The 24,009-nt window shown below is 41.5% G+C and overlaps 1 protein-coding gene and 1 non-coding gene across 3 annotated transcripts in view; both read left to right on the top strand.

Annotated features, from left to right (window-relative positions):
* The window catches only part of ATG16L1 (autophagy related 16 like 1), a 43,532-nt gene that overhangs the window by 10,729 nt on the left and 8,794 nt on the right, over nucleotides 1–24,009 (top strand). The window contains exons 6-12 of one of the 2 annotated variants that reach the window (XM_068544198.1): nucleotides 3,470–3,535; nucleotides 5,943–6,029; nucleotides 6,709–6,765; nucleotides 7,660–7,762; nucleotides 10,334–10,439; nucleotides 14,410–14,480; nucleotides 15,166–15,237. In XM_068544198.1, coding sequence (XP_068400299.1) covers nucleotides 3,470–3,535; nucleotides 5,943–6,029; nucleotides 6,709–6,765; nucleotides 7,660–7,762; nucleotides 10,334–10,439; nucleotides 14,410–14,480; nucleotides 15,166–15,237 — 562 coding nt within the window. The remainder of the gene's footprint in view (nucleotides 1–3,469; nucleotides 3,536–5,942; nucleotides 6,030–6,708; nucleotides 6,766–7,659; nucleotides 7,763–10,333; nucleotides 10,440–14,409; nucleotides 14,481–15,165; nucleotides 15,238–24,009) is intronic. The other variant, XM_068544199.1, reaches the window with a different exon arrangement.
* LOC137765537 (small Cajal body-specific RNA 6) lies at nucleotides 8,742–9,017 on the top strand. Its single transcript, XR_011074187.1, has one exon. It is a non-coding gene; the product is annotated as a small Cajal body-specific RNA 6 (non-coding RNA).

Here is a 24,009-nt window from a genome sequence, read left to right as displayed (position 1 = left end):
AAAAGGGCTTTGGCCCGTTGCTATTTTTGCCAGTGAATTCTTTCCGTGTTTCAAGGAGAAAAGCTAGTGCTTGAACAGTGTAAATTAAACCAGAATTAGAAAAAGCTTATAATCCCCTCCCCCCCCCCCCCCATCTTGTAAAACTATTCCAACCCATAGCAAAAACTCTGGCTAGTGTACAAGAAGACCGTGGGCCAGCCTCACTAGTAGTGAATTCAGAAGATTAGAACATTTGATTTTAAATCCCCACATCAGTAGTTTAGAATTTGAAAAGATTATTGTAGTTTATCTAAAAGAATAAATACGTGGAATAGGAAAGAGCTTTAAAGAATAACAAAGAGCCCTAATCCTACCAAATAATATATGCAAAAAGATTTCGAAATCTGTGTAAAAACGGAAACCAAAAGGTAGAAGTAAAAAATGTTACTCTCTGCTGTTTGTTTTATGAAAAATTCCTAAGTAGGAGTATTGGAGGACTTTCTAAACATTAAAAGTAATGGTAGCTTTTCCAGTAAGTGGCCTGAGGTGACCTCTCAAAATGGTTCGCTATTCACTTGACCCAGAAAACCCCACAAAATCATGCAAGTCAAGAGGTTCAGATCTTCGTGTTCACTTTAAGAACACTTGTGAAACTGCCCAGGCCATTAAGGGTATGCATATCCGAAAAGCCACCAAGTATCTGAAGGATGTCACTTTAAAGAAGCAATGTGTGCTGTTCCGTCATTACTGTGGTGGAGTTGGTAGGTGTGCCCAGGCCAAACAGTGAGGCTGGACACAGGGTTGGTGGCCCAAAAAGAGTGCTGAATTTTTACTGCACATGCTCAAAAATGCTGAGAGTAATGCTGAACTTAAGGGCTTAGATGTAGATTCTCTGGTCATTGAGCACATCCAGGTGAACAAAGCCCACAAGATGCGGCGCAGGACTTACAGAGCTCATGGTCAGATTAACCCATACGTGAGCTCTCCCTGCCACATTGAGATGATCCTTACTGAAAGAGAACAGATTGTTCCTAAACCAGAAGGGGAGGTTGCCCAGAAGAAAAAGATATCCCCGAAGAAACTGAAGAAACAAAAACTTATGGCCCAGGAATAAATGCCGCAAAAAATAAATGCAAATAAAAGTAAAAAAAAAAAAAAAAACACCAAAAAAAAAAAAAAAGTAATGGTAATAAAGAATGGACTGTATAAAAATTGTAGGTTTCTTAACATCGAAGAACACTATAAAACAAGCAAATAGGCTATGCTGTTATAAAACATATATCCTTAGTATAGAGTCAGTAAGGAACAGGTGAGCATTCAGACAGAGGGATGTAAAGCATAGATAGTTCATAAAAGAAGTGGACGAGCTCAGTGAATCTGGTAAAAAGGATTGTTGGGAGGAAGGTGGGATGGGCCCCTCACATTGCTGTTGTGAAGGCTGTTTCTCTAACCCCTGGAGGGCCCTGGGGATGGCAGGCACCTGAAAATGGTTCCCACTTGTTGGACTTCATCCTGAGTGATGAGATTCGTTCACAAGTACGATTTTGTGATAGTCCATTATTCACAGTAGTGAAAAATTAGAAGCGGTATATCCCTTGGTGGGGGGAAGAAATTGTGATATTTTCATACAGAGATTTTGCAGTCTTTTCAAAATATATATACGTCTTAAGTTTGTATTAAGAAAAAGTGAGCTGTCCTTATATTCTTTCTGTCTCATGTTTAAGTAAAATTGCGTGGCTTATATGTGGAGCTGTTAGGCAGCTTAGGGGTGGTAAGGACACCGGGGTTCCCTGGAAGTTGTTTGGCTTCGGGCTGAGAGCCTGCCTGAGGGAGAAGTGGGCAGGCGTGTGGTTATGCAGAGGGAGAGCCCTTGGTCATCACCGTGGACAAGAACAACCCAAACTTTCTAGTGAAAATGGGGAGTGAGGCACGTTACATACCTGCCCTTGTTCTGTCCCTTGGAATGTTTTCCTAGGAATATGCCATTGCACGTATTACCATCTGATTGCACGTGTGGGACCTGGGGATTCTTTTCGTTACTTGACTCAACTAGTTCCTCCTCCTTAGAAGCCTTCCCCCTTCCTGCCAGTTTCTCAGATTAGATGTCCTTCCTCTCCTAGCAGCTTTTGTTTACCTGGGTCATCGTGGAGCGCTGTTTTTTGAAATAGCTGCTTGTGTTCCGCCCCCCCCCCCCCCACCACGAGGCTGGGGTGCGTCGCCACAGGCAGGCACGGTGGCTGCTGTGTAAGAAGCTGTCAGCGTCAAAGAAGGACGTTTCCTGTCGGCTGTTGTAACGAAGGCTGGGCTGCGGGTGTTTTCTTCTCCCCGTGACTCCAGCTCTGTCCTTTACCCACTCCGTGCAGACAGGTGCCTTTCCTTTAGAGGAGTCTTACACACCCCGCACCGAGATTCTGCTTTCCCCTCAAAGACAGTTTATAGGTCATCTATTCCAGCTAAGAAAAATTGGTTAACCTGTAATTTTTGTCACTTGTCCTGTAAAACTGACTCTTCCAGGTATAAGATTAAGAGTGTAAGGTACTTTTTCAAGCTAGAGCCTCATCCCATCCCAAATTCTGATGTGCCACCTACAGGACTTTGTCCTATTTTGAGAATTATCACTATGGCAGAAACTTTTTTAAAAATTTAGAAAAGTTTTTTTTTAATTTAGAAAAATTTTTAAAAATTCCATCAGAACTCTTGACCTGAGCTCAGTAGCAGTGCTAGAGTTCTGGGTTGGGGGTGTGAGGGCAAAAATGACAGATAGAGGTGAACTTGCCATGGAAGAGAGAGGGAGGCCAAGGTTTAAAGGTTAGGAAGCTCCTGAATTGAGGACTGGGGAAGGAAAGACAGAAATGGTCTGAGAGGGGAGAGAGTGGAAGCGACTGCTGACCACATTAAAATTTTGCTGCAGCCAGGACTTGTGTGTCCAGCCCTAGTAAACTGAAGCCTTGTACGTTTTGATGACTCAAGAATCTCACTGTACCTCAGTTTCCTCATCTGTAAAATGGGAATCATAGTACTTAACCTCAAAAAGTTTGTTATAAGTGTTAAATGAGTTAAATTCTGTAAAATAATAAAACCATGCCAGGTACAAGTAAATTTTTATTATTATTCATGCTCTTGATATGTTAGTGTGAGAACGTTTACTTCAGAAAACTAAGTCTCAACCATGACTAACCCTGGATAAACCTGATGCATGTTTCTGTCCTGAGAGGCCCTGGGTCCCCACAGGCAGGCTTCTCCCTTGCTGGTTCACTGTTCTCTCTAATCCCTCCTAGGGCTTTGCTCTGAAATCCATTATAATAGGGTCCTTACTGAAGTTACAGTTGTGGATTTGGGACTTTGGGTATCTTTGCCCAGGGTAGTTGTTACTTTAAGTGCATTGAATATCCCAATGTGTTACTAGTAGTTTTTTGAGAGCCAAAACCCCATGCTTTCTTTAAGTAGACATAAATAGTGGGCGCTTTTTTTTTTTTTTTTTTTTAAATAGGAGGCGGCAAGCCCGGCTGCAGAAGGAGCTCGCAGAAGCAGCAAAGGAACCTCTACCAGTTGAGCAGTAAGTAGAGATGTACAAATCAAAACTATGCTCGTAGTAATTTGATGTGCTATTTTGAAATAGTCTTATAATATTCTATTTCTATAAAACCATTTTACAAATTGTAGAAGGATAACTAAAAGACTTAGGGCAGAAAATAAAAAACACCCATTACCTTCCAGAAAGTTGTTCCAGTTTATACTCATTAGCTGTGAGTGTGAATTCTGACTTCCTCCACCCTTAACCAGTGACAGCCTCGCTGTTTTCCTGTTGAGACTGACCTGTTTTCTGCCTCTGGTTGGAGCTGTTGCAGTGTGATGCTGGGCTGCAGTTCTGTCTCTTGCTCTCTCCTTGGTTTGTGGCTTCAAGTGGAGCTTGGGCAAACCTTTGAAGCCTAAGTAAAAACTAGGATCTCCTGGGACAAAAACAATTGAGTCAATATGGAGTTTTTCCTAATCTGGAATTGGGTGGAGGGTCTTCCCTGAGATTTGAAGCTTTGTTTTCAGAGCAGTGGGTATTTTAGTGACTAAATTCCCTTTGCTCTGGTTCAGGATGTGGGGTCTTCTCCCTCGTTGAAATAGATTCTGGAATATAGTATTAGAGTTATGATCTTCTACTTTTTTAAATGTTGGTTGCTTCCTTGTAAATGGAGGGGAGTGGTTTAAATTCACTCAGGAGTCATCTGCCAGACAAAGGTCTTGATTTATAAGAAAACAAATCTCATACCAAGCCTTTGCTTTAGATGTAGCATATGTGCATAATTTCTATACTCTTCACATGTAGAAAATGAATCTCAGGTGTATTTGCCCAAAGCTACAAAGTAGCTAAATAGTTGACCTGGAAATGAGATTTGGTTCCTTAAAAATAACAGCTTATAAAAGCATCATTTGTCTGCCTGTTATTGGCCAGCATAAACAGGTGACTAGGTGTAGAAAGGTCCAGCATCCTGCCCCAAATCACAAAGGAAATGGCAGAGACAGGGTGGAAACCTAAGGGTGTTTGACTGTAAAGGCCTGTTCTTCATCTCTGTTCTTCCCTAAAAGTAGAGTTTCTAGGTGAAAGGACATTAACACCTTTGAAAGGTTTTGATAACACGTTACCAGATGCTGGTATTTTCTCGTGGTCCTGGGCCTTTGCACTGTTCCAAGTACCTTTATAACTATACAACTCTATCTTAAACAAACCATTTACATAGGCTCAGCTCATGTTTGTTACTCTTGCCATCTCTGCTGTTCTGTTGTTACCCTTGTGCGGACACAAGTGACCCGCAGACCACAACTGAGAAGAGAAGAAAGCCCAGCCTGTTCTGTGTCTTCAGGCCCGCCTTTGTTCTCCTCTAATCCTGGCCAAGACTGGGTTCAGTTACACGGGATCCTAGAATCAATAGCCAAGGAAAATAAATTTGCTTGAACTTGGTTTAACTTGCTTGGTAACAAGTTCTGAAGTATACATTTACATAACCCAGATAATTAATCATGGAAAAATCTCTCAAGTTCTTATGAATCCAAACATTTGGTAATAAAGTCTTGGGTTATTAGATTTTATTATTTTACTCCTCCATGAAGGTCGCAACTCGGTAGGAGGTCATTAAGACCAAAATAATTACTTACCTTCCCCGCAACCAGGAAAACAAGGAGGAAGGGGAATTCCAGAGGAGCTTTGCATCCGGTGGGATAAACACCAGCAAAGGAGCATGGTCCTGTGACTTGATTATCTCATGTGTAATATAATGGACTCTCTAAAATGTCAGAAACAGCAAATACCCAGAGTTATGCTTAAACATAAGCCTCAAATACCCAGAGGCAAAAATGAATTATGTTTAGATTTTGCTTTCCTGTCTTTCACTATTAAAGTAATATTTAGAACTGGGTTGTTTATGTACCCGTTGACTTCATTGCCCTTTTAGCAGTCCATTTTCCTATTGACTTGGATCTTCTCCCTATCCTGGCATTTTCTTGTACACCATAGCTGCCCCTAGCTATCCTCTACGTTATTCAGCCCATCTCATGGGAACTGTTTCTTAGTGAGTGCTGCAGTCCAGTTGTTGGCATGCGGGAGCCCTTTAGCTACAAACCAGACTTCTGATGAGAAAAATCTACCTTAGTACTGGTTATGTGATTATAGGCTTAATAAGCCATTATTTCATTGCTTTCCAAATGGGAGCTGTGTTAGACCTAAAAAGAGCAAAAGCTCACTTCTAAAGTTATTTTCAGGTGGACTTCTGGATTTGACTTGAACAGATTGTTTCTACGCTATTGCTCAGGTGGCAGCTCCTGTTTCTCCAGAGAAGCCTTGACCGCCTGTGTCACAGCCAAGGCACATAGGCCATGTGTGATCAGGAAATGGTGTTGGGGTCGGCCTTTGCAGACTCATCACAGAGCTCTTGTTGAGCAGAATCAAAGACTCAGCCTCTTGCCCTTCTTTCCAGGGATGACGACATTGAAGTCCTTGCGGATGAAACCTCCGATCACGCCGAGGAGGCCTCTCCAGTGCGGGCCGTCAGCAGAGCCGCCGCGTGAGTAGACGGGCTGTGCCAGGGGCGGAGAGCTCGAGCGGCAGCCCGGCAGCATGCTTGTGGGCGGGGCCAGGGAACGGTGCGGCGCCCCCGGACCCCCAGCTGGAACGTGCAGCCCCGCTCACTCAGCCATGGGGCTCGCGGGCTCCAGGGTGTCTCCGTCTTTCTCGGGTCACCTCTGCTTAATAGGAGGCTAGCCGTCCCTTAGTGCCGCCACCAGCTGTGAAGAGAAGCAGAAAAAAGCGTAGTGGCTTTCTGAAAGATGGACCTTGTTAGGCAGGGTGATTGTTTAGATCGTACTGTGTAATTCTTACTAGGGCTCCAGGATTTTTTTTCTTTTCTTTTTTTAATTTGCCACAACAGGATGAAAAGAATGGGATTGGTCATTAACCACTAGAAGTTGTCGTTAGGTCACTTAGACAGTTCATCGTCTAAAGCATTATTTCCAGGGAAGTTAATTTAGTGCTAGGGAACCATATTTCTTTTGAAACTTCAAGGCTGGGTTTTCCCTCCTACCTTCCCAATGCTTTCTGATGGTTCAGTACTGTGAGGGGTTTCTCGGCTGGGGTTTGGGAACTCAATGGGAAACACACTCCCAGGTACTTTTGTGGACTGTTTTTGATTGATTATTTGGGCAAAATGTTTCTAAGGTTTAAACCTATCCTCCCCTCCTCTTTAGTAAGCGACTCTCGCAGCCTGCTGGAGGCCTTCTGGATTCTATCACTAATATCTTTGGGTAGGTTAGAAAACCTTCACCTTTCCTTGTTAATATGTGTATAAATATACCTAAGTACATGTACATGATTTGTTGTCGTTTTTTAAACGTGCGCCAGAATTTCAGTGCAGAGTATACAGATGCCTTAATTTCAGCTTTTCATTTAGCTTCTTCCTTTTTTCCTCAACTTCCTTTCTCTTAATCTCGCTGCGTGCTGATCTCTGGCCTTACCCTTTAGTCTGTCCGAGTCTCCCCTTTTGGGACATCACTCTTCTGATGCTGCCAGGTGAAAATATTATCCTCTCTTAGCCCAGCATGCAAGTGTGGGTCGTTGATAATTATGCTGATCACCGCTTCACTACCCCATTCATCACGTGTACATGTGCTAATAACCAGGACGCTTTGCATGCTCCTAGGAACGCTGTCAGCCCTCTGAGACGGGCGAATAGGCTGAGCTCTGTACAGTAATCAAGCCCTGGTCGCTCTTTCTTTTGGCATGTGTTCAGCTCCACCTTGACCACAAGTGTATGCTGAGGATGATTGTAACCAGGCACAGGAATCATCTTAAAATAGTTTTATGAAAATACCAACGCGCTCCCTCTGAGCTAGCGGTTACATTAAGTTGAGAACATCTGTAGCTGTTTATTGACGGGGGCAGCAGTTGTTCAGGATTGCTTTTCAGTGTTGAGTTTTGGAGTCCATGAGTTAGCGAAAAGGAGAGTACAGGTAAGTGCTGACTGTCTTTCCAGTTGTCACTGAGTGAGGTTGCTTCTGATTTGGGGAATCATTCTGTGGTTTGGAGGGTCTAGAAGGGAAAAGAAGCTATTGATAAAAGATGTCTTTGAATCCCTTCTGAGAGTTTGGTGGACAGTAAGCCTGTGCAATCCTGATGTTTTCCTTTATGTTACTTCTTAGGAGGCGCTCTGTGTCTTCCTTTCCAGTTCCCCAGGATAACACGGATACTCATCCTGGTTCTAGTAAAGAAGTGAGGGTGCCAACGACTGCAGTGTGTGTCTTCGTAAGTATGATTTATCCCCAGAGCCCACCAAGCTTCATAAAGAAACAGAGCCTGACAAAGGACCCTTTCTCCTGCTGCAGCTAAGCTTTCTATTATTGTTTTGTCTATATGGAACTTTTACACCTGTTGGCTGTCTGATAGAAAGGATTGATTATATTTTGATAAGCAAAGCAAAATTGCTTTGCTAAGGTAAGTAAAATTAGTGTATTTTGCTTCTCTTCAGAGAACAGAATTTATTTGCAGCCACCCTCTGTAATGTAGGACTGGCTGAGAGGATGGGTAGCATGAGGGGGTGGGGCAAGGGGAGGGGAGAGCTAATTTGGGATGGTGAGGAATTAGAGAATAATTCATGCAATTGTTGTCACCAGTTGGCTCCAATTTAGAGTTTCTAGTCGGTGGTCTGTTTTGGAAGGTCAGTAGGGCAGCTCTTGGCTTCACAAATTATACTCAGGTCCATGTGACTTCTGACCATTAGGAGCACATAGTTGGAAGCCGGAGACACTCCTGGGCAGAAGCCACTGTGATACCATGGCTGTCAGCTGGAGTGTGGAGCTGGGTCCTAGTACTAAAGGATAATCCGGATCCTGGCTGGGGTAATTGAGCAGACATGCAACCGGCCTGGGGCATTGTGGAGTCCCTGGCTCAGGGCTGGCAAATAGGGTGGGGGACGGAAGAGTAGAGCAAAGCCCAAATAGTTGGGTTAACTCTTGGGTTGCGTGGGGTGAGTTGGAGGAGCTAACGTTCGGGGAGAGAAAGGCTTGCTGTAAAAATGGGATAGAGTTTATATGAGGGCAGCTTTCATTTCCAGGCGTGAAGAGGAACTTTAATAGTTATTTCCATACAATGCACTGACTGAGCGATTAGCCACCTTGGTCATTGTAAAGAGAATCCTGCTCTGGATGAGGAGTTGGACGGGGGACCATTAAGACCCCTTCCCACTCCACTCCTGTGATTCTCTAACAGGCCTGGGCACCTCGGAGGTCGATGATGATTGGTAAAAGGTCTGATTGCACTTAATGTCACACTCCCTTCCCTGCCCTCAGCTCCCAGCAGCCCATTTTTTCCCTCCTGTCACATTTAAGTCATGTGTATGGGGTAATGGAGCAGCTGATAATTTGGGATTCTGTCAGCGTGTGTTTCTGAGAGTGAGCAGTGCACAGCTGACAAGCGTCCGACAGAACCGGCCATACAGGAGATTGATGAGCGGCAGCCATGGTTGTGATGGTGCATGATCTGAAGTTTTCAATCTGAGACCTCCGAAGTAGAAAGGTATCATTAATTTAAAAAGAAAACGGAATTGTATGGAGGTAAAAAGTTTGAGCCCCTGTCAGACAGCTTTTCAGCACTGGGACACGAGAGGGTGGTGAGAAAGCAGATCAAGCAAAGTAATAATAAATCATGTTTATACTCCAGTCAGTTCATGAGTCACATTCTCAATATTTCAGGCACCTTTTTCAGTCCCAAGCAAATGTGAAGATCAGATTTTGTATTCCCAAAATGACCTTTTAGGCAAGTGATTGATGACAGGTTTAAGGATCTAGTATTTATAATTCATGTATTGCAGGGTCCCCCGCCCCTGCCCACACTTTTGCTGGAGCAACTTAAAGCAAATCTCAAAGTATTTCATTCATAAATATTTCAGTATCCATGGTCTCTTAGGAGATTATAGTCACGTCTAGTATTCTCTCTTCCCATTCTAGGATGGGGTGCTTTTTGTTTGGTTTCCTTTCTCATCTTGAACACAAATGCCACCACCTTTTCAGATCATGTGTTCCAATGTGGATGCCATTCTCAGACATCTCCCTATGAAGAATTTAAGTTCTGCCAAAATAACACCTGCTGCTTTTGTCGAAGGCCGAGTCATGGTCGGGCACATTCCTAGCTCACAAAACCGGCAGAAGTCCATTTTCATAGACGAGCAAACTGAGGCTTTGGGAAGTGAAGGAACTTGGCGGAGGCTGCACTGCTAGTACATGTAGTGCCGTGTTGTTTCCAGAAAGAACTACCTGGGATCCTACTCTAACACTGATGGGTGGCGGTAGGAGCGGCATCTACTCATACTAGGATGTATTCGTATTAAGGAGACCAAAAGAAAGGCTTTTTAAAAAAAGAAAAGGCTTTTTTTTAAGTCATGAGAAGCCATGCTATATCTTAATTTGATGCGTAGTTTAACATGTGGTATTAATGCAGTCTGGACCAGAAGAGGCAGTTAATCATAGGCTTACTTTTAAGCTCTTAAGATCATAGTACAATATAGATTGAAATTACATTATTCTTAGAAGAAGGAAAATTAATGCAAAGACAAACTTTAGGCAATTAGTTTACACAGATTTTGAATGCTTTTTAAGAAGGTTGCACTGTGTTTAAAAAAATAGAACTGTAGCTATAAGAGTTTAATGATAATAGAATCATAGGAGACCCTGGGCTAGGAACCCAAGTTTGTGATTGGGTCCCCTCTTTAATGACAGGTGTTTAACCTTTGGTTAGGGGTCCAGAGTGTTCGTCAGTATTGGGCCCTTTCTTCTTGGGAATGACAGGGGTTGGGTTTGAAACACGGCACTTGTCTTGCAGGACGCTCACGATGGGGAGGTCAATGCCGTGCAGTTCAGTCCGGGTTCCCGGCTCCTGGCCACGGGAGGCATGGATCGGAGGGTGAAGCTCTGGGAAGTGGTCGGAGGTGAGATCTCGCTGGAGTGAGAAACAGAAAGAAGCTGTGTTGGTGACGTCTGGTTGGCCTTGCTTTCACGCAGTCTTTGAATTGTTCATCTTCTTGAAACATACAGTATTTTGTGTGAGGAATCATCTGACGAAAGCATTATTACCCTCTCAGTTATCCTTTACAGCTGATTCAGCCAAATAGATGTTTGCTCTCGGTTTCCAAGTAGTGACTAGAGAAGGCTGTTGAGTTACAGATACGTTAGCATTTGTGTTTTCTCAAATACGTACTGACCAGGGGATCTTCCAAGATAGTACAGGTTTTAGAAGGAAAATAAAAAATCTTGTAGTCATGGACTCGACAATTAAATTACACATCAAGCTGTGGTTTATGCATTTAATAATGCCAGTGGCCATAGCCTAGCAAAAAATGACTGACATCGTATCTAAGCTTGAGAATAAACAGAGGGGTGTATCATCTAGGAAAATGTATTTAACAAATAGCTTATTAGACAAGGATTCTAAAATCAAGACTCAGTCTCTTTGATTAGACATTGTTTCAGGAATGACCTCAGAGTACTCAAAATGGGATGGCATTAAAACAGGAAATGGGAGTTAGTGAAACCCTCTCCCAGAATTCTGAACATGGGCATAGCCCACTTTCAACATTTTGATAGTCAGTTAAAATATACATGTATTTTTAGTAAGGCAAGGTCAGGGAATTCCCTTGGAAGTCCAGGGGTTAGGACTCCAGGCTTTCACTGCCAAGGGCCCGAGTTCATTCCCTGGTCAGGGAACCAAGATCCCACAAGCCACACAGCACAGCCAAAAAATAATAATAATAAGGCAGGGTCAAATAGACTGAAGGGTTTTATAGGAACCATTTTGTCCGGTTTCTGTACTTGCAGCACATACATGCTCACTCTCCAACAATAAATAGCACCATCATACCTTTCTCTACTTTATTTCCTCTGATCCTCACAATAGCCCTGTGCCGTTAGACAGGTGGGTATCACCCCTGTTTGACAGATGAAAACTCAAGAGACACTACTTGATTTACATGGTTGATTTACGTGGGCAGGGAGTCGTGGAACCTGGGACCTGAGCTTGAGTGTTAAGACTGCAAATGCCTTGCTTTTTCCAAAATGGCCTCCTCTGAGCTGTAGAGCTGCTGAAGAAGCATGTGTGTTACTACTACTTTTTTAATAGATAAATTGATCGATTGAATGATTGATTTTTGGCTGCGTTGGGTCTTCGTTGCTGCGCGCGGGCTTTCTCCAGTTGCGGCGAGCGGGGGCTACTCTTTGTTGTGGTGCGCGGGCTTCTCATTGCAGTGGCTTCTCTTGTTGCGGAGCACGGGCTGCCCAGGGAACTCCCTGTGTTACTACTGCTGATGTATTTAGAGCGAGAGCAATCTACTGATCCCTTTGCTGGAACACGTTGTCATATAAAGTACCCAACTTGTCTACCCTGGCCTTTGATTTTCATGAAAATGACTCAGTACTTAAATCCCTGGCAGTTAGAGCTATTTGAAACCCATCAAAGTTTGTGCTGTTTTACCCAGAGACACCTTATGAGTGATAATTGCTGAAACTTACAAAACAAAACCATATCATAAGAATAGAAATTTTGGGCTTCGCTGGTGGCGCAGTGGTTAAGAGTCCGCCTGCCAATGCCGGGGACACGGGTTTGAGCCCTGGTCTGGGAAGAGCCCACACGCTGCGGAGCACCTAAGCCCAGGCGCCACAACTACTGAGCCCGCGCGCCTAGAGCCCGTGCTCCGCATCAAGAGAACCTACCGCAATGAGAAGCCTGCACACCGCAACGAAGAGTAGCCCCTGCTCGCCACAGCTAGAGAAAGCCCACATGCAGCAACGAAGGCCCAATGCAGCCAAAAATAAATAAATTAATTAAAAAAAAAAAAAAAGAGTAGAGATTTTGTGATAAAAATCTACACAGATAGTCTGTTTTGATTATGCCTTGCAATTAAATACAGATAGCACTAGAAATATTTTCGTTTTACTCCTTGGTCAGTAAAAATACCTATAAGAAAATTAAAGATACCAGGGATTAGTAATAGTGTTACCTTTTTGCTGCTAAAGAGGAAGTAAACACTAACCAAAATTAATAGTGACATAATTTGTGCCAGAACATAATTTGTGTTAATAAAATGAAAAATGTCTACTAGGTCTACAGAAATAACATAGTGTCTGGCAGCATTTTTTATGGTTTTCAGAACAAATATCAGTCGTGTCCTAACTAATTATAGGATCTTTCCTCCACAAATGGCTTACTTGGCCTGTAATTTTTCCCCCTTGGCTAATATTTACTGAGTCTTGGAAGAGACCAAGTCCAGGAGGCCTTTTATGAAGTAGTTCGGGGGTCCTCTTTTTTTACCCTTCCACCACTTTGCATCCAGTAGGAACACCTCTCTTTGCTCATTCTATCAAAAGCAGCAGCTCCGCTGGGAATTATATAAATGCTCTTGACGTAGTCTCCCCAATGCCTTCTAAATAAAAGAGATTAATAAGATCTTTGGTCTTTTCAGATCAGTCTCTTGTGTAGAGTAGCACTTACTGATCATTTCTTACATGTTGGCACTTTGTCACCTGCCAAACAAATAGACCAGTGTTTTAGGCATAAGCCAAAAAGATATCTTTTAGAATTTGCAGTAATATTTTTGTCTATAAAGATCTACTCTAAATAAAGTCCTAAATTAGTAGGTGTTGGCCTTTTTTTGACTTGTGAAAATCTAATGAAAGCTAGGATCCAGGGAAAGGCATTAAATGTGCCATATTTTGCAAATTAATTCAGCGGTTCATCCACCAGGTTAATAGTCCTGGCCCTAAATGTATTTGACAGCTCCAAACCAGTATTTTTTTTTACATAAGTTTATTTATTTGTTTGGCTGTGCCGGGTCTTGGTTGTGGTATGTGGGATCTTCGCTGTGGCATGTGAACTCTTAGCTGCAGCATGAGGGATCTAGTTCCCTGACCAGGGATCGAACCTGGGCCCCTGCATTGGGAGCGTGGAGTGTTAACCACTGGACCACCAGGGAAGTCCCCAAACCAGTATTTATATCATTATTATTAGCATCTAGAAGTCCTAAAAGAAAAGGCTGTTAATTGAAATGTATACTATTTTGTGCTCCTATTTTATGAGTTTGATCTGAATGATTCCCTAATTGTTTTCCTGGCTTGTCTATATAGGTTATCCTTAAGATACCCTTTAAAAAGGAAACTGAATCACATCATCATTGAGACTCATACTCTCATCTTTAAAGTTTCATTGCGGGTGGCCAAAGCTGTTTGAAAACAGAGCCCGGGAGTGTATGGCTGGGCCTGTTGGTGAAGGAGACGCGGCAGAGGGAGGGGGGATGACTGGCAGGCGATTGGATTGCCAGAACCTTAGGTTCATGTGTATAGAGTGAACAGATAGATTACCCAGACTCCAAACTAGCTTTACTGGAATTCTGAGGACTAGCCAGTTTATATAAGTAGAAATTTCTTTTCGTACTTGGGTTCTGAAATTTTAATGGTCAGGTTCTACAAAAGTGATAGTTAAGTTGACAAATACTGATCAAACCCAAAGATGTATTTATGTAAAGTAGAAAATTTTACTGAGAAATAACAAACTCGGTCTCTAGGGTCGATTGACATGTTTTTAAATTCCTGCACTCATTTTTTGTAAAGGAAATTGATGACACTGAATTTCTTGAAAAGAACAGCGTAAGAACCCACAGGAAGATGCTGGGCTCTGCACCCACTAGTACATTCATTGCTCTTGGAACTGACCAGCCGGATATTTTGGTCTCATTATTCCATTTGTCCTGCTACTTGATTCTGTAAAGATGCAGGAAAGCTGTTTTTGACCATGGAATTGGCTTCCATTGTGTTTCAAGTGCCTCATTTTAATTGATATGTTGGATTTACCATCTTTTTTTTTTTTTTTTTTTTTTAAACCTTCCTTTCTTAATCTTTGTTTTTATGCAGACAAATGTGAGTTCAAGGGTTCCCTGTCTGGCAGTAATGCAGGAATTACAAGCATTGAATTCGATAGTGCTGTAAGTACCTAATATCCATGGAAATGGGTGAGTTTAGAGGTTTTTAGAAACAGCTTTAAACATCTGGTTCTTGAAATTTAAAAACTTACCTGGTTTCTCTGCTATTTTCTGTCTTAATGTTAGAGAAGGATGTAGGTAGATTATAAATTCTGTGCTGATCATGACCGTGTTGAAGACTGGGTAGGGGAGACAGGTCTGGGGTACCCCAGCAAGGCAGTCGCCAGACTTGATAAAGGCCCCGGTTTGGGCCAAGGCAGTGCAGGTGGAGAGGAGAGGGTCTAACGAGAAGCGCCAGAGACAAGCAGGTCTCCAACGGGGGCAGTTGGGAGGTGTGGCTGGGGAGAGTCGGTGGTTCTGAGCTCTTGGACTTGGACAGGTGCAGAGAATTAGTACTTGCTGTTACTGAAGGTGGGAGGTGGTGGGGAGTGAACACAGGAGGAGGAATTCCATTTTGAGCTGGAGGTATCTACAGCCTACAGGCGAGGCTGAGCAGGCCCGGGAGAAAGGTCTGAACTTAACGGGGATGGATGAATTAACAGAATACTGGTTGTAGCGGTATTCAGCTCAGGTGTATAGTTATCGACATCTAAACCTTCTTGGGCTTGATTACCGGGGAATTTGTATCATGTGAACTGAGTTCTTCTATTTTGGGTAACATTTCTTCTCCTCCCCTTTATTCCTGTAGGGATCTTACCTCTTAGCAGCGTCAAATGATTTTGCAAGCCGCATCTGGACTGTGGATGACTATCGGTTACGGGTAAGACCCAGTTAGGAAAGTTAATGTAATCTCCAGACTTCATGTGGTTGCTTACCAGTCACATGATGTAGGAAATGGCAGGTTGATTGATGAGGAGAATTGTGTGTTGTCCTGAAAATCATGCTTGATTCCCCCTGCCCTTTCCTTTCCTCCTTAGGAAAATTGATGTTTCCACTTTACATTCTTACTTTGTCCAATATTCAGTTGCAGAATATTTGCAATAGGAAACCATCACGTTTCCATGAAAGACTTGGGACGCTCCTGTTCATAAGAACTAAATTTTTTTGGTAGGTGTCAGTTTTAGCTTATCTTCAGCTATTTTAGCACCAGACTATAATTTGTGTTTCTTAAGCACCCCAAGACTAAATCGCCGCACGAAGTAGAACTGGAAAGTAGGCTATAGAAGTACATGTGGGGGGCTTCCCTGGTGGCACAGTGGTTAAGAATCCGCCTGGCCAATGCAAGGGACACGGGTTCAAGCCCTGGTCCAGGAAGATCCCACATGCCACGCAGCAACTAAGCCTGCGAGCCACAACTACTGAGCCCACGCGCCACAACTACTGAGCCTGTGCTCTAGAGCCCACGAGCCACAACTGCTGAGCCCATGTGCCACAACTACTGAAGCCCACGCGCCTAGAGCCCGTGCTCCGCAACAAGAGAAGCCCCCACAATGAGAAGCCTGCGCACCGCAATGGAGAGTAGCCCCTGCTCACCACAACTAGAGAGAGCCCACAGCAATGAAGACCCAATGCAGCCAAAAATAAATAAATAAAATAAATAATTAAAAAATAATAAGAAGAAGAAGTACATGTGGGTACACTTATGATAGAGATAAAACAACTCAAAGCCAGGAAACAGGTGTATGGGAAAGCAAGAACAGTGGGATCAGATGTTGATGAAATCTGCATCTGAACCCAAACCTACCAAGAAGACTCTTGGATTCTAAGACAAAGACAAAAAATTAGATGGTTATATCACTTTTGTTCTAATAGAAGACATAGCTTAATTTAGAGACATGTTTTTCCCCTTAAGCTTGAAGCAACCTTCACATGAGCTCATTAAATAAAGGCTACTGAAAGATAAGGTGGAGGATTTACTTGACATTGGTAGGCATTTTACCCGCAAAAAAAAGCTTGACACAAACTTGTGTGTCAACCCACATAAAAAACAGAGAGCATGCTGTTAAGATGAACTTCATAAAGATAAATCTACAGGGAGGTGGGGAGCTGCAATAGAAGTGGTCCATTAGGTAGTTTCTGATGGTCTGATTCGATGGTGCAGGGATGCAGCTAGAAGAATAGTTAGAAACACACAGTTCACTTATCACTTGGGCTTTCCATTTTCTTGAAGGAGCTGTGTGGAAAATGGCCAGTGTTAGATGCTAGCTAATACCTAAAGGGTGGTAATTTTTTTTTTTTTAATTTTTATTTATTTATATTTATTTTTGGCTGTGTTGGGTCTTCGTTTCTGTGCGAGGGCTTTCTCTAGTTGCGGCGAGCAGGGGCCACTCTTCATCGCGGTGCGCGGGCCTCTCACTGTCGTGGGCTCTCTTGCTGCGGAGCACAAGCTCCAGACGCGCAGGCTCAGTAGTTGTGGCTCACGGGCCTAGTTGCTCCTCAGCATGTGGGATCTTCCCAGACCAGGGCTTGAACCCGTGTCCCCTGCATTGGCAGGCAGATTCTCAATCACTGCGCCACCAGGGAAGCCCAGGGTGGTAATTCTTGATTCTTAGTTGAAAGAGAATCCACGTGCAAAGCATGAGATGTGAGGATGACAAAGATTACATTCTCTTCTGAAAGCTGAAGGGCCTGCTTGGTGTTCTTGTTGCAAGGAAGGAACAGGGAGGTGGGTGCCTGCGGCAGGGCTGGACTCCTCTCAAGCAGCAGTACACATCTGTTCAAATGCTTGAACGAGTTCTCAGGTGAAGCCCTGTAGCCCTGCACCATAAGCATGGAAAAAGTTCCATGTGACAGCCTAGACTGTTCTCCTGGCAGTGTTACAGTCCGTCCTGTGGCATGCCTTCTCTACATAACCATCAGTTGCTTAGCGGAAATTTAAGACAGGGTTGAATACTTCCGCAGTCATTATTTTTCCTAAAGGAAAGGGGCTTTTACCTGAGTGGTTTCTGTGTGTTTGACCCAGTAGTCGGGTATATTATATACGTTACTGCTTTTAATCCTCAGGGGGATGCAGGTGAGGTAGGTAGATGGGGAAACTGAGGCTCAGCTAAGCCCACAGTACTGCCTGAGGTCACACAGTTAACAAATAGAAAGATGAGACTTTGGATTGAGTCCTGTGTTCAGTTGGCCTGGATTATTCTAGACTGAGATAGAGTAAAACTGTGTAATTACTGAAGAGGGACATACAGCCTTCCTTACATTTTAGGCCCTTAGAGGAGTAAAGCAAGGAGTTGAGTGCGGGATGATATATGTATTTTTTTTCTATTTTACTTTATTTATTTATTTTAATTTTTGAATTTTATTTTTTTATACAGCAGGTCCTTATTACTCATCAGTTTTATACACATCAGTGTATACATGTCGATCTCAATCGCCCAATTCATCACACCACCACCACCCCCACCACTTTCCCCCCTTGGTGTCCATACGTTTGTTCTCTACATCTGTGTCTCAATTTCTGCCCTGCAAACCGGTTCATCTGTACCATTTTTCTAGGTTGCATATATATGCGTTAATATATGATATTTGTTTTTCTCTTTCTGACTTACTTCACTCTGTATGACAGTCTCTAGGTCCATCCATGTCTCTACAAATGACCCAATTTCGTTCCTTTTTATGGCTGAGTAATATTGCATTGTATATATGTACCACAACTTCTTTATCCATTCGTCTGTCGATGGGCATTTAGGTTGCTTCCATGACCTGGCTATTGTAAATAGTGCTGCAATGAACATTGGGGTGCATCATGTGTCTTTTTTTTTTTTTTTCAATTATATGCATTTTTTTTTCACACACACACACACACACTGTATTTTATTTTTACAAGAGATAAATAGACTGATACCAAGCATTGTAAATGGATGACCACAACAAAAGCAACAATGATTGCAATTACCAAACACGAAAAACACTCATACTATGTCATAATATTGACATTCAGTCCAGTAATCCTCCACTGTAACAGCTCCTTTACTTTGCAGTGAAAATTGATTTGTATATTCTTTGCCTCTGAGTCCCTGTGGGATTTTTTTTTTATTCAAACAGAAAGTCACAGAAATTATAATCGTCCTCATCAGTTCACTCAGTCCCATGTAATTAATTTTTTTTTTCATCTTGATCTTTTGTTAGCACTTTTATGAGTTCATCAGTTTTTCATTAGAGTTCTGAAAATGCTTATTCATTCAGTTCAGCAGTACAGTTACCAGAAACCTGCACTTGTCAGAGTCTTTTCTATGAATTCCTTGAAGATGAAACCCTTTTATAGGAACATAATTGCAAGAGCATCAGAGTGCACCCAGAACTGTCTGTAAATGACAAAAGACTTAAAAATGACCATAGTTAAAGATTTGATGAAAGTTCATAATGGTGCAATTGACAAGGAAATTTAATTATTTCTGAGATATACATTATAAAGTAATAACTAGAATTATGACTTATAACATTATACCAGAACATACAAGATTTTTAGAAATTTCATGTAATGTCTGAAACATTTATATTAACATATTTCCATACAGATAACCCAATGAAAGTTTAGTATTAGTTGTTTTGTTTCTTTGTTTTTTTATACTGCAGGTTCTTATTAGTCATCAATTTTATACACGTCAGTGTATACATGTCAATCCCAATCGCCCAATTCAGCACACCACCATCCCCACCCCACCGCAGTTTTCCCCCCTTGGTGTCCATATGTCTGTTCTCTACATCTGTGTCTCAACTTCTGCCCTGCAAACCGGCTCATCTGTACCATTTTTCTAGGGTCCACGTATATGCGTTAATATACGATATATTTGTTTTTCTCTTTCTGACTTACTTCACTCTGTATGACAGTCTCTAGATCCATCCATGTCTCAACAAATGACTCAATTTCGTTCCTTTTTATGGCTGAGTAATATTCCATTCTATATATGTACCACAACTTCTTTATCCATTCGTCTGTCGATGGGCATTTAGGTTGCTTCCATGTCCTGGCTATTGTAAGTAGTGCTGCAGTGAACATTGGGGTGCATGTGTCTTTTTGAATTATGGTTTTCTCTGGGTATACGCCCAGTAGTGGGATTGCTGGGTCATATGGTAATTCTATTTTTAGTTTTTTAAGGAACCTCCATACTGTTCTCCATAGTGGCTGTATCAATTTACATTCCCACCAACAGTGCAAGAGGGTTCCCTTTTCTCCACACCCTCTCCAGCATTTCTTGTTTGTAGATTTTCTGATGATGCCCATTCTAACTGGTGTGAGGTGATACCTCACTGTAGTTTTGATTTGCATTTCTCTAGTAATTAGTGATGTTGAGCAGCCTTTCATGTGCTTCTTGACCATCTGTATGTCTTCTTTGGAGAAATGTCTATTTAGGTCTTCTGTCCATTTTTGGATTGGGTTGTTTGTTTTTTTAATATTGAGCTGCATGAGCTGTTTATATATTTTGGAGATTAATCCTTTGTCCGTTGATTCGTTTGCAAGTATTTTCTCCCATTCTGAGGGTTGTCTTTTTGTCTTGTTTATGGTTTCCTTTGCTGTGCAAAAGCTTTGAAGTTTCATTAGGTCCCATTTGTTTATTTTTGTTTTTATTTCCATTACTCTAGGAGGTGGATCAAAAAAGATCTTGCTGTGATTGATGTCAAAGAGTGTTCTTCCTATGTTTTCCTCTAAGAGTTTTATAGTGACCAGTCTTACATTTAGGTCTCTAATCCATTTTGAATTTATTTTTGTGTATGGTGTTAGGGAGTGTTCGAATTTCATTTTTTTACATGTAGCTGTCCAGTTTTCCCAGCACCACTTATTGAAGAGACTGTCTTTTCTCTATTGCATATCCTTGCCTCCTTTGTCATAGATTAGTTGACCATAGGTGCATGGATTTATCTCTGGGCTTTCTATCTTGTTCCATTGATCTATGTTCCTGTTTTTGTGCCAGTACCATATTGTCTTGATTACTGTAGCTTTTTAGTATAGTCTAAAGTCAGGGAGTCTGATTCCTCCAGCTCCGTTTTTTTCCCTCAAGACTGCTTTGGCTATTCAGGGTCTTTTGTGTCTCCATACAAATTTTAAGACTTTTTGTTCTAGTTCCGTTAAAAAATGCCGTTGGTAATTTGATAGGGATTGCATTGAATCTGTAGATTGCTTTGGGCATTGTAGTCATTTTCACAATATTGATTCTTCCAATCCAAGAACATGGTATGTCTCTCCATCTGTTTGTATCATCTTTAATTTCTTTCATCAGTGTCTTACAGTTTTCTGCATACAGGTCTTTTGTCTCCCTAGGTAGGTTTATTCCTGGGTATTTTATTCTTTTTGTTGCAGTGGAAAATGGGAGTGTTTCCTTAATTTCTCTTTCAGAGTTTTCATCATTAGTGTATAGGAATACAAGAGATTTCTGTGCATTAATTTTGTATCCTGCACCTTTACCAAATTCATTGATTAGCTCTAGTAGTTTTCTGGTGGCATCTTTAGGATTATCTATGTATAGTATCATGTCCTTTGCAAACAGTGACAGTTTTACTACTTCTTTTCCAATTTGTATTCCTTTTATTTCTTTTTCTTCTCTGATTGCCGTGGCTAGGACTTCCAAAACTATGTTGAATAATAGTGGTGAGAGTGGACATCCTTGTCTTGTTCCTGGTCTTAGAGGAAATGCTTTCAGTTTTTCACCTTTGAGAATGATGTTTGCTGTGGGTTTGTCATATATGGCCTTTATTCTGTTGAGGTAGGTTCCCTCTATGCCCACTTTCTGGAGAGTTTTTATCAGAAATGGGTGTTGAATTTTGTCAAAAGCTTTTTCTGCATCTATTGAGATGATCATATGGTTTTTATTCTTCAATTTGTTAATATGGTGTATCACATTGATTGATTTACGTATATTGAAGAATCCTTGCATCCCTGGGATAAATCCCACTTGATCATGGTGAATCATCCTTTTAATGTGTTGTTGGATTCTGTTTGCTAGTATTTTGTTGATTTGTTGAGTATTTTTGAGGATTTTTGCATCTCTATTCATCAGTGATATTGGTCTGTAATTTTCTTCTGTAGTAGTATCTTTGTCTGGTTTTGGTATCAGGGTGATGGTGGCCTCGTAGAATGAGTTTGGGAGGGTTCCTTCCTCTGCAGTTTTCTGGAAGAGTTTGAGAAGGATGGGTGTTAGCTCTTCTCTAAATGTTTGATAGAATTTGCCTGTGAAGCCATCTGGTCCTGGACTTTTGTTTGTTGGAAGATTTTTTAATCACAGTTTCAATTTCATTACTTGTGATTGGTCTGTTCATATTTTCTGTTTCTTCCTGGTTCAGTCTTGGAAGGTTATACCTTTCTAAGAATTTGTCCATTTTTTCCAGGTTGTCCATTTTATTGGCATAGAGTTGCTTGTAGTAGTCTCTTAGGATGTTTTGTATTTCTGTGGTGTCTGTTGTAACTTCTCCTTTTTCATTTCTAATTTTATTGATTTGAGTCCTCTCCCTCTTTTGCTTGATGAGTCTGGCTAATGGTTTATCAATTTTGTTTATCTTCTCAAAGAACCAGCTTTTAGTTTTATTGATCTTTGCTATTGTTTTCTTTGTTTCTTTTTCATTTATTTCTGCTCTGATATTTATGATTTCTTTCCTTCTGCTAACTTTGGGTTTTGTTTGTTCTTCTTTCTCTAGTTCCTTTAGGTGTAAGGTTAGATTGTTTATTTGAGATTTTTCTTGTTTCTTGATGTAGGCTTGTATCGTTATAAACTTCCCTCTTAGAACTGCTTTTGCTGCATCCCATAGGTTTTGGATCGTTGTGTTTTCATTGTCATTTGTCTCTAGGTATTTTTTGATTTCCTCTTTGATTTCTTCAGTGATCTCTTGGTTATTTAGTAACGTATTGTTTAGCGTCCATGTGTTTGTGTTTTTTACGGTTTTTTCCCTGTAATTGATTTCTAATCTCATAGCGCTGTGGTCAGAAAAGATGCTTGATATGATTTCAATTTTCTTAAATTTACTGAGGCTTGATTTGTGACCCAAGATGTGATCTATCCTGCAGAGTGTTCCGTGCACACTTGAGAAGAAAGTGTAATCTGCTGTTTTTGGATGGAATATCAATTAAATCTATCTGGTGTAGTGTGTCATTTGAAGCTTCTGTTTCCTTATTTATTTTCATTTTGGATGATCTGTCCATTGGTGTAAGTGAGGTGTTAAAGTCCCCCACTGTTACTGTGTTACTGTCGGTTTCCTGTTTTATAGCTGTTAGCAGTTGCCTTATGTATTGAGGTGCTCCTATGTTGGGTGCATATATATTTATAATTGTTATATCTTCTTCTTGGATTGATCCCTTGATCATTATGTAGTGTCCTTCCTTGTCTCTTGTAACATTCTTTATTTTAAAGTCTATTTTATCTGATAGGAGTATTGCTACTCCAGCTTTCTTTTGATTTCCATTTGCATGGAATATCTTTTTCCATCCCTTCACTTTCAGTCTGTATGTGTCCCTAGGTCTGAAGTGGGTCTCTTGTAGACAGCATATAGATGGGTCTTGTTTTTGTATCCATTCAGCGAGCCTGTGTCTTTTGGTTGGAGCATTTAATCCATTCACGTTTAAAGTAATTATCGATATGTATGTTCCTATGACCATTTTCTTAATTGTTTTGTGTTTGTTTTTGTAGGTCCTTTTCTTCTCTTGTGTTTCCCACTTAGAGAAGTTCCTTTAGCATTTGCTGTAGAGCTGGTTTGGTGATGCTGAATTGTCTTAGCTTTTGCTTGTGTGTAAAGCTTTTGATTTCTCCATCGAATCTGAATGAGATCCTTGCCGGGTAGAGTAATCTTGGTTGTAGGTTCTTCCCTTTCATCACTTTAAGTATATCATGCCACTCCCTTCTGGCTTGTAGAGTTTCTGCTGAGGAATCAGCTGTTAACCTTATGGGAGTTCCCTTGTATGTTATTTGTCGTTTTTCCCTTGCTGCTTTCAATAATTTTTCTTTTTCTTTAATTTTTGCCAGTTTGATTACTGTGTGTCTCAGCATGTTTCTCCTTGGGTTTATCCTGTATGGGACTCTCTGCCCTTCCTGGACTTGGGTGGCTATTTCCTTTCCCATGTTAGGGAAGTTTTCGACTATAATCTCTTCACATATTTTCTCGGGTCCTTTCTCTCTCTCTTCTCCTTCTGGGACCCCTATTTTTTGATGAAATAGAAGTACCTACACAAGTTTTTGGTCTCTCCCCATGGTTTGTGCAGATTGAATGATTTATACTGAGCACTATTCCTATACTGTATTTAGCATAAACTTTGTTGCTGGAACCTTTTTGATCTTTCCGGAAGGATCAGTGAGAGGTTGTCACACAGCCACAGCACAGCTGCCACCTGGCTGGCAGCGATTGTAAGTTGCTGTTCCAGTTTCAGAGAGGTTTAAATGTGAGAAGATGGAGTCTCGGAATCCGTGCAAACTTCTTCTTAAAGGGGAAGTACATGTGGCCCTGAGTTTTCTCTTCCTGTACTAAAGTGGAGTTGTTCTCCTGAGCACAGAGGAAAGATTGGTTTCTAAAATGTTAACTCTAAACTGCGAGGTCTCAGCTTTGGGGGTCAGGGTTGAAACCCAGTAAGTTGACATTTGTAGTAAGTATATTAGGGTCTTTTAAAAGCTGC

The sequence above is a fragment of the Eschrichtius robustus genome, chromosome 5 (genome assembly GCF_028021215.1).
Source record: "Eschrichtius robustus isolate mEscRob2 chromosome 5, mEscRob2.pri, whole genome shotgun sequence".
Taxonomy (NCBI): domain Eukaryota; kingdom Metazoa; phylum Chordata; class Mammalia; order Artiodactyla; family Eschrichtiidae; genus Eschrichtius; species Eschrichtius robustus.
This window is presented reverse-complemented; position numbering and strand designations above follow the sequence as displayed.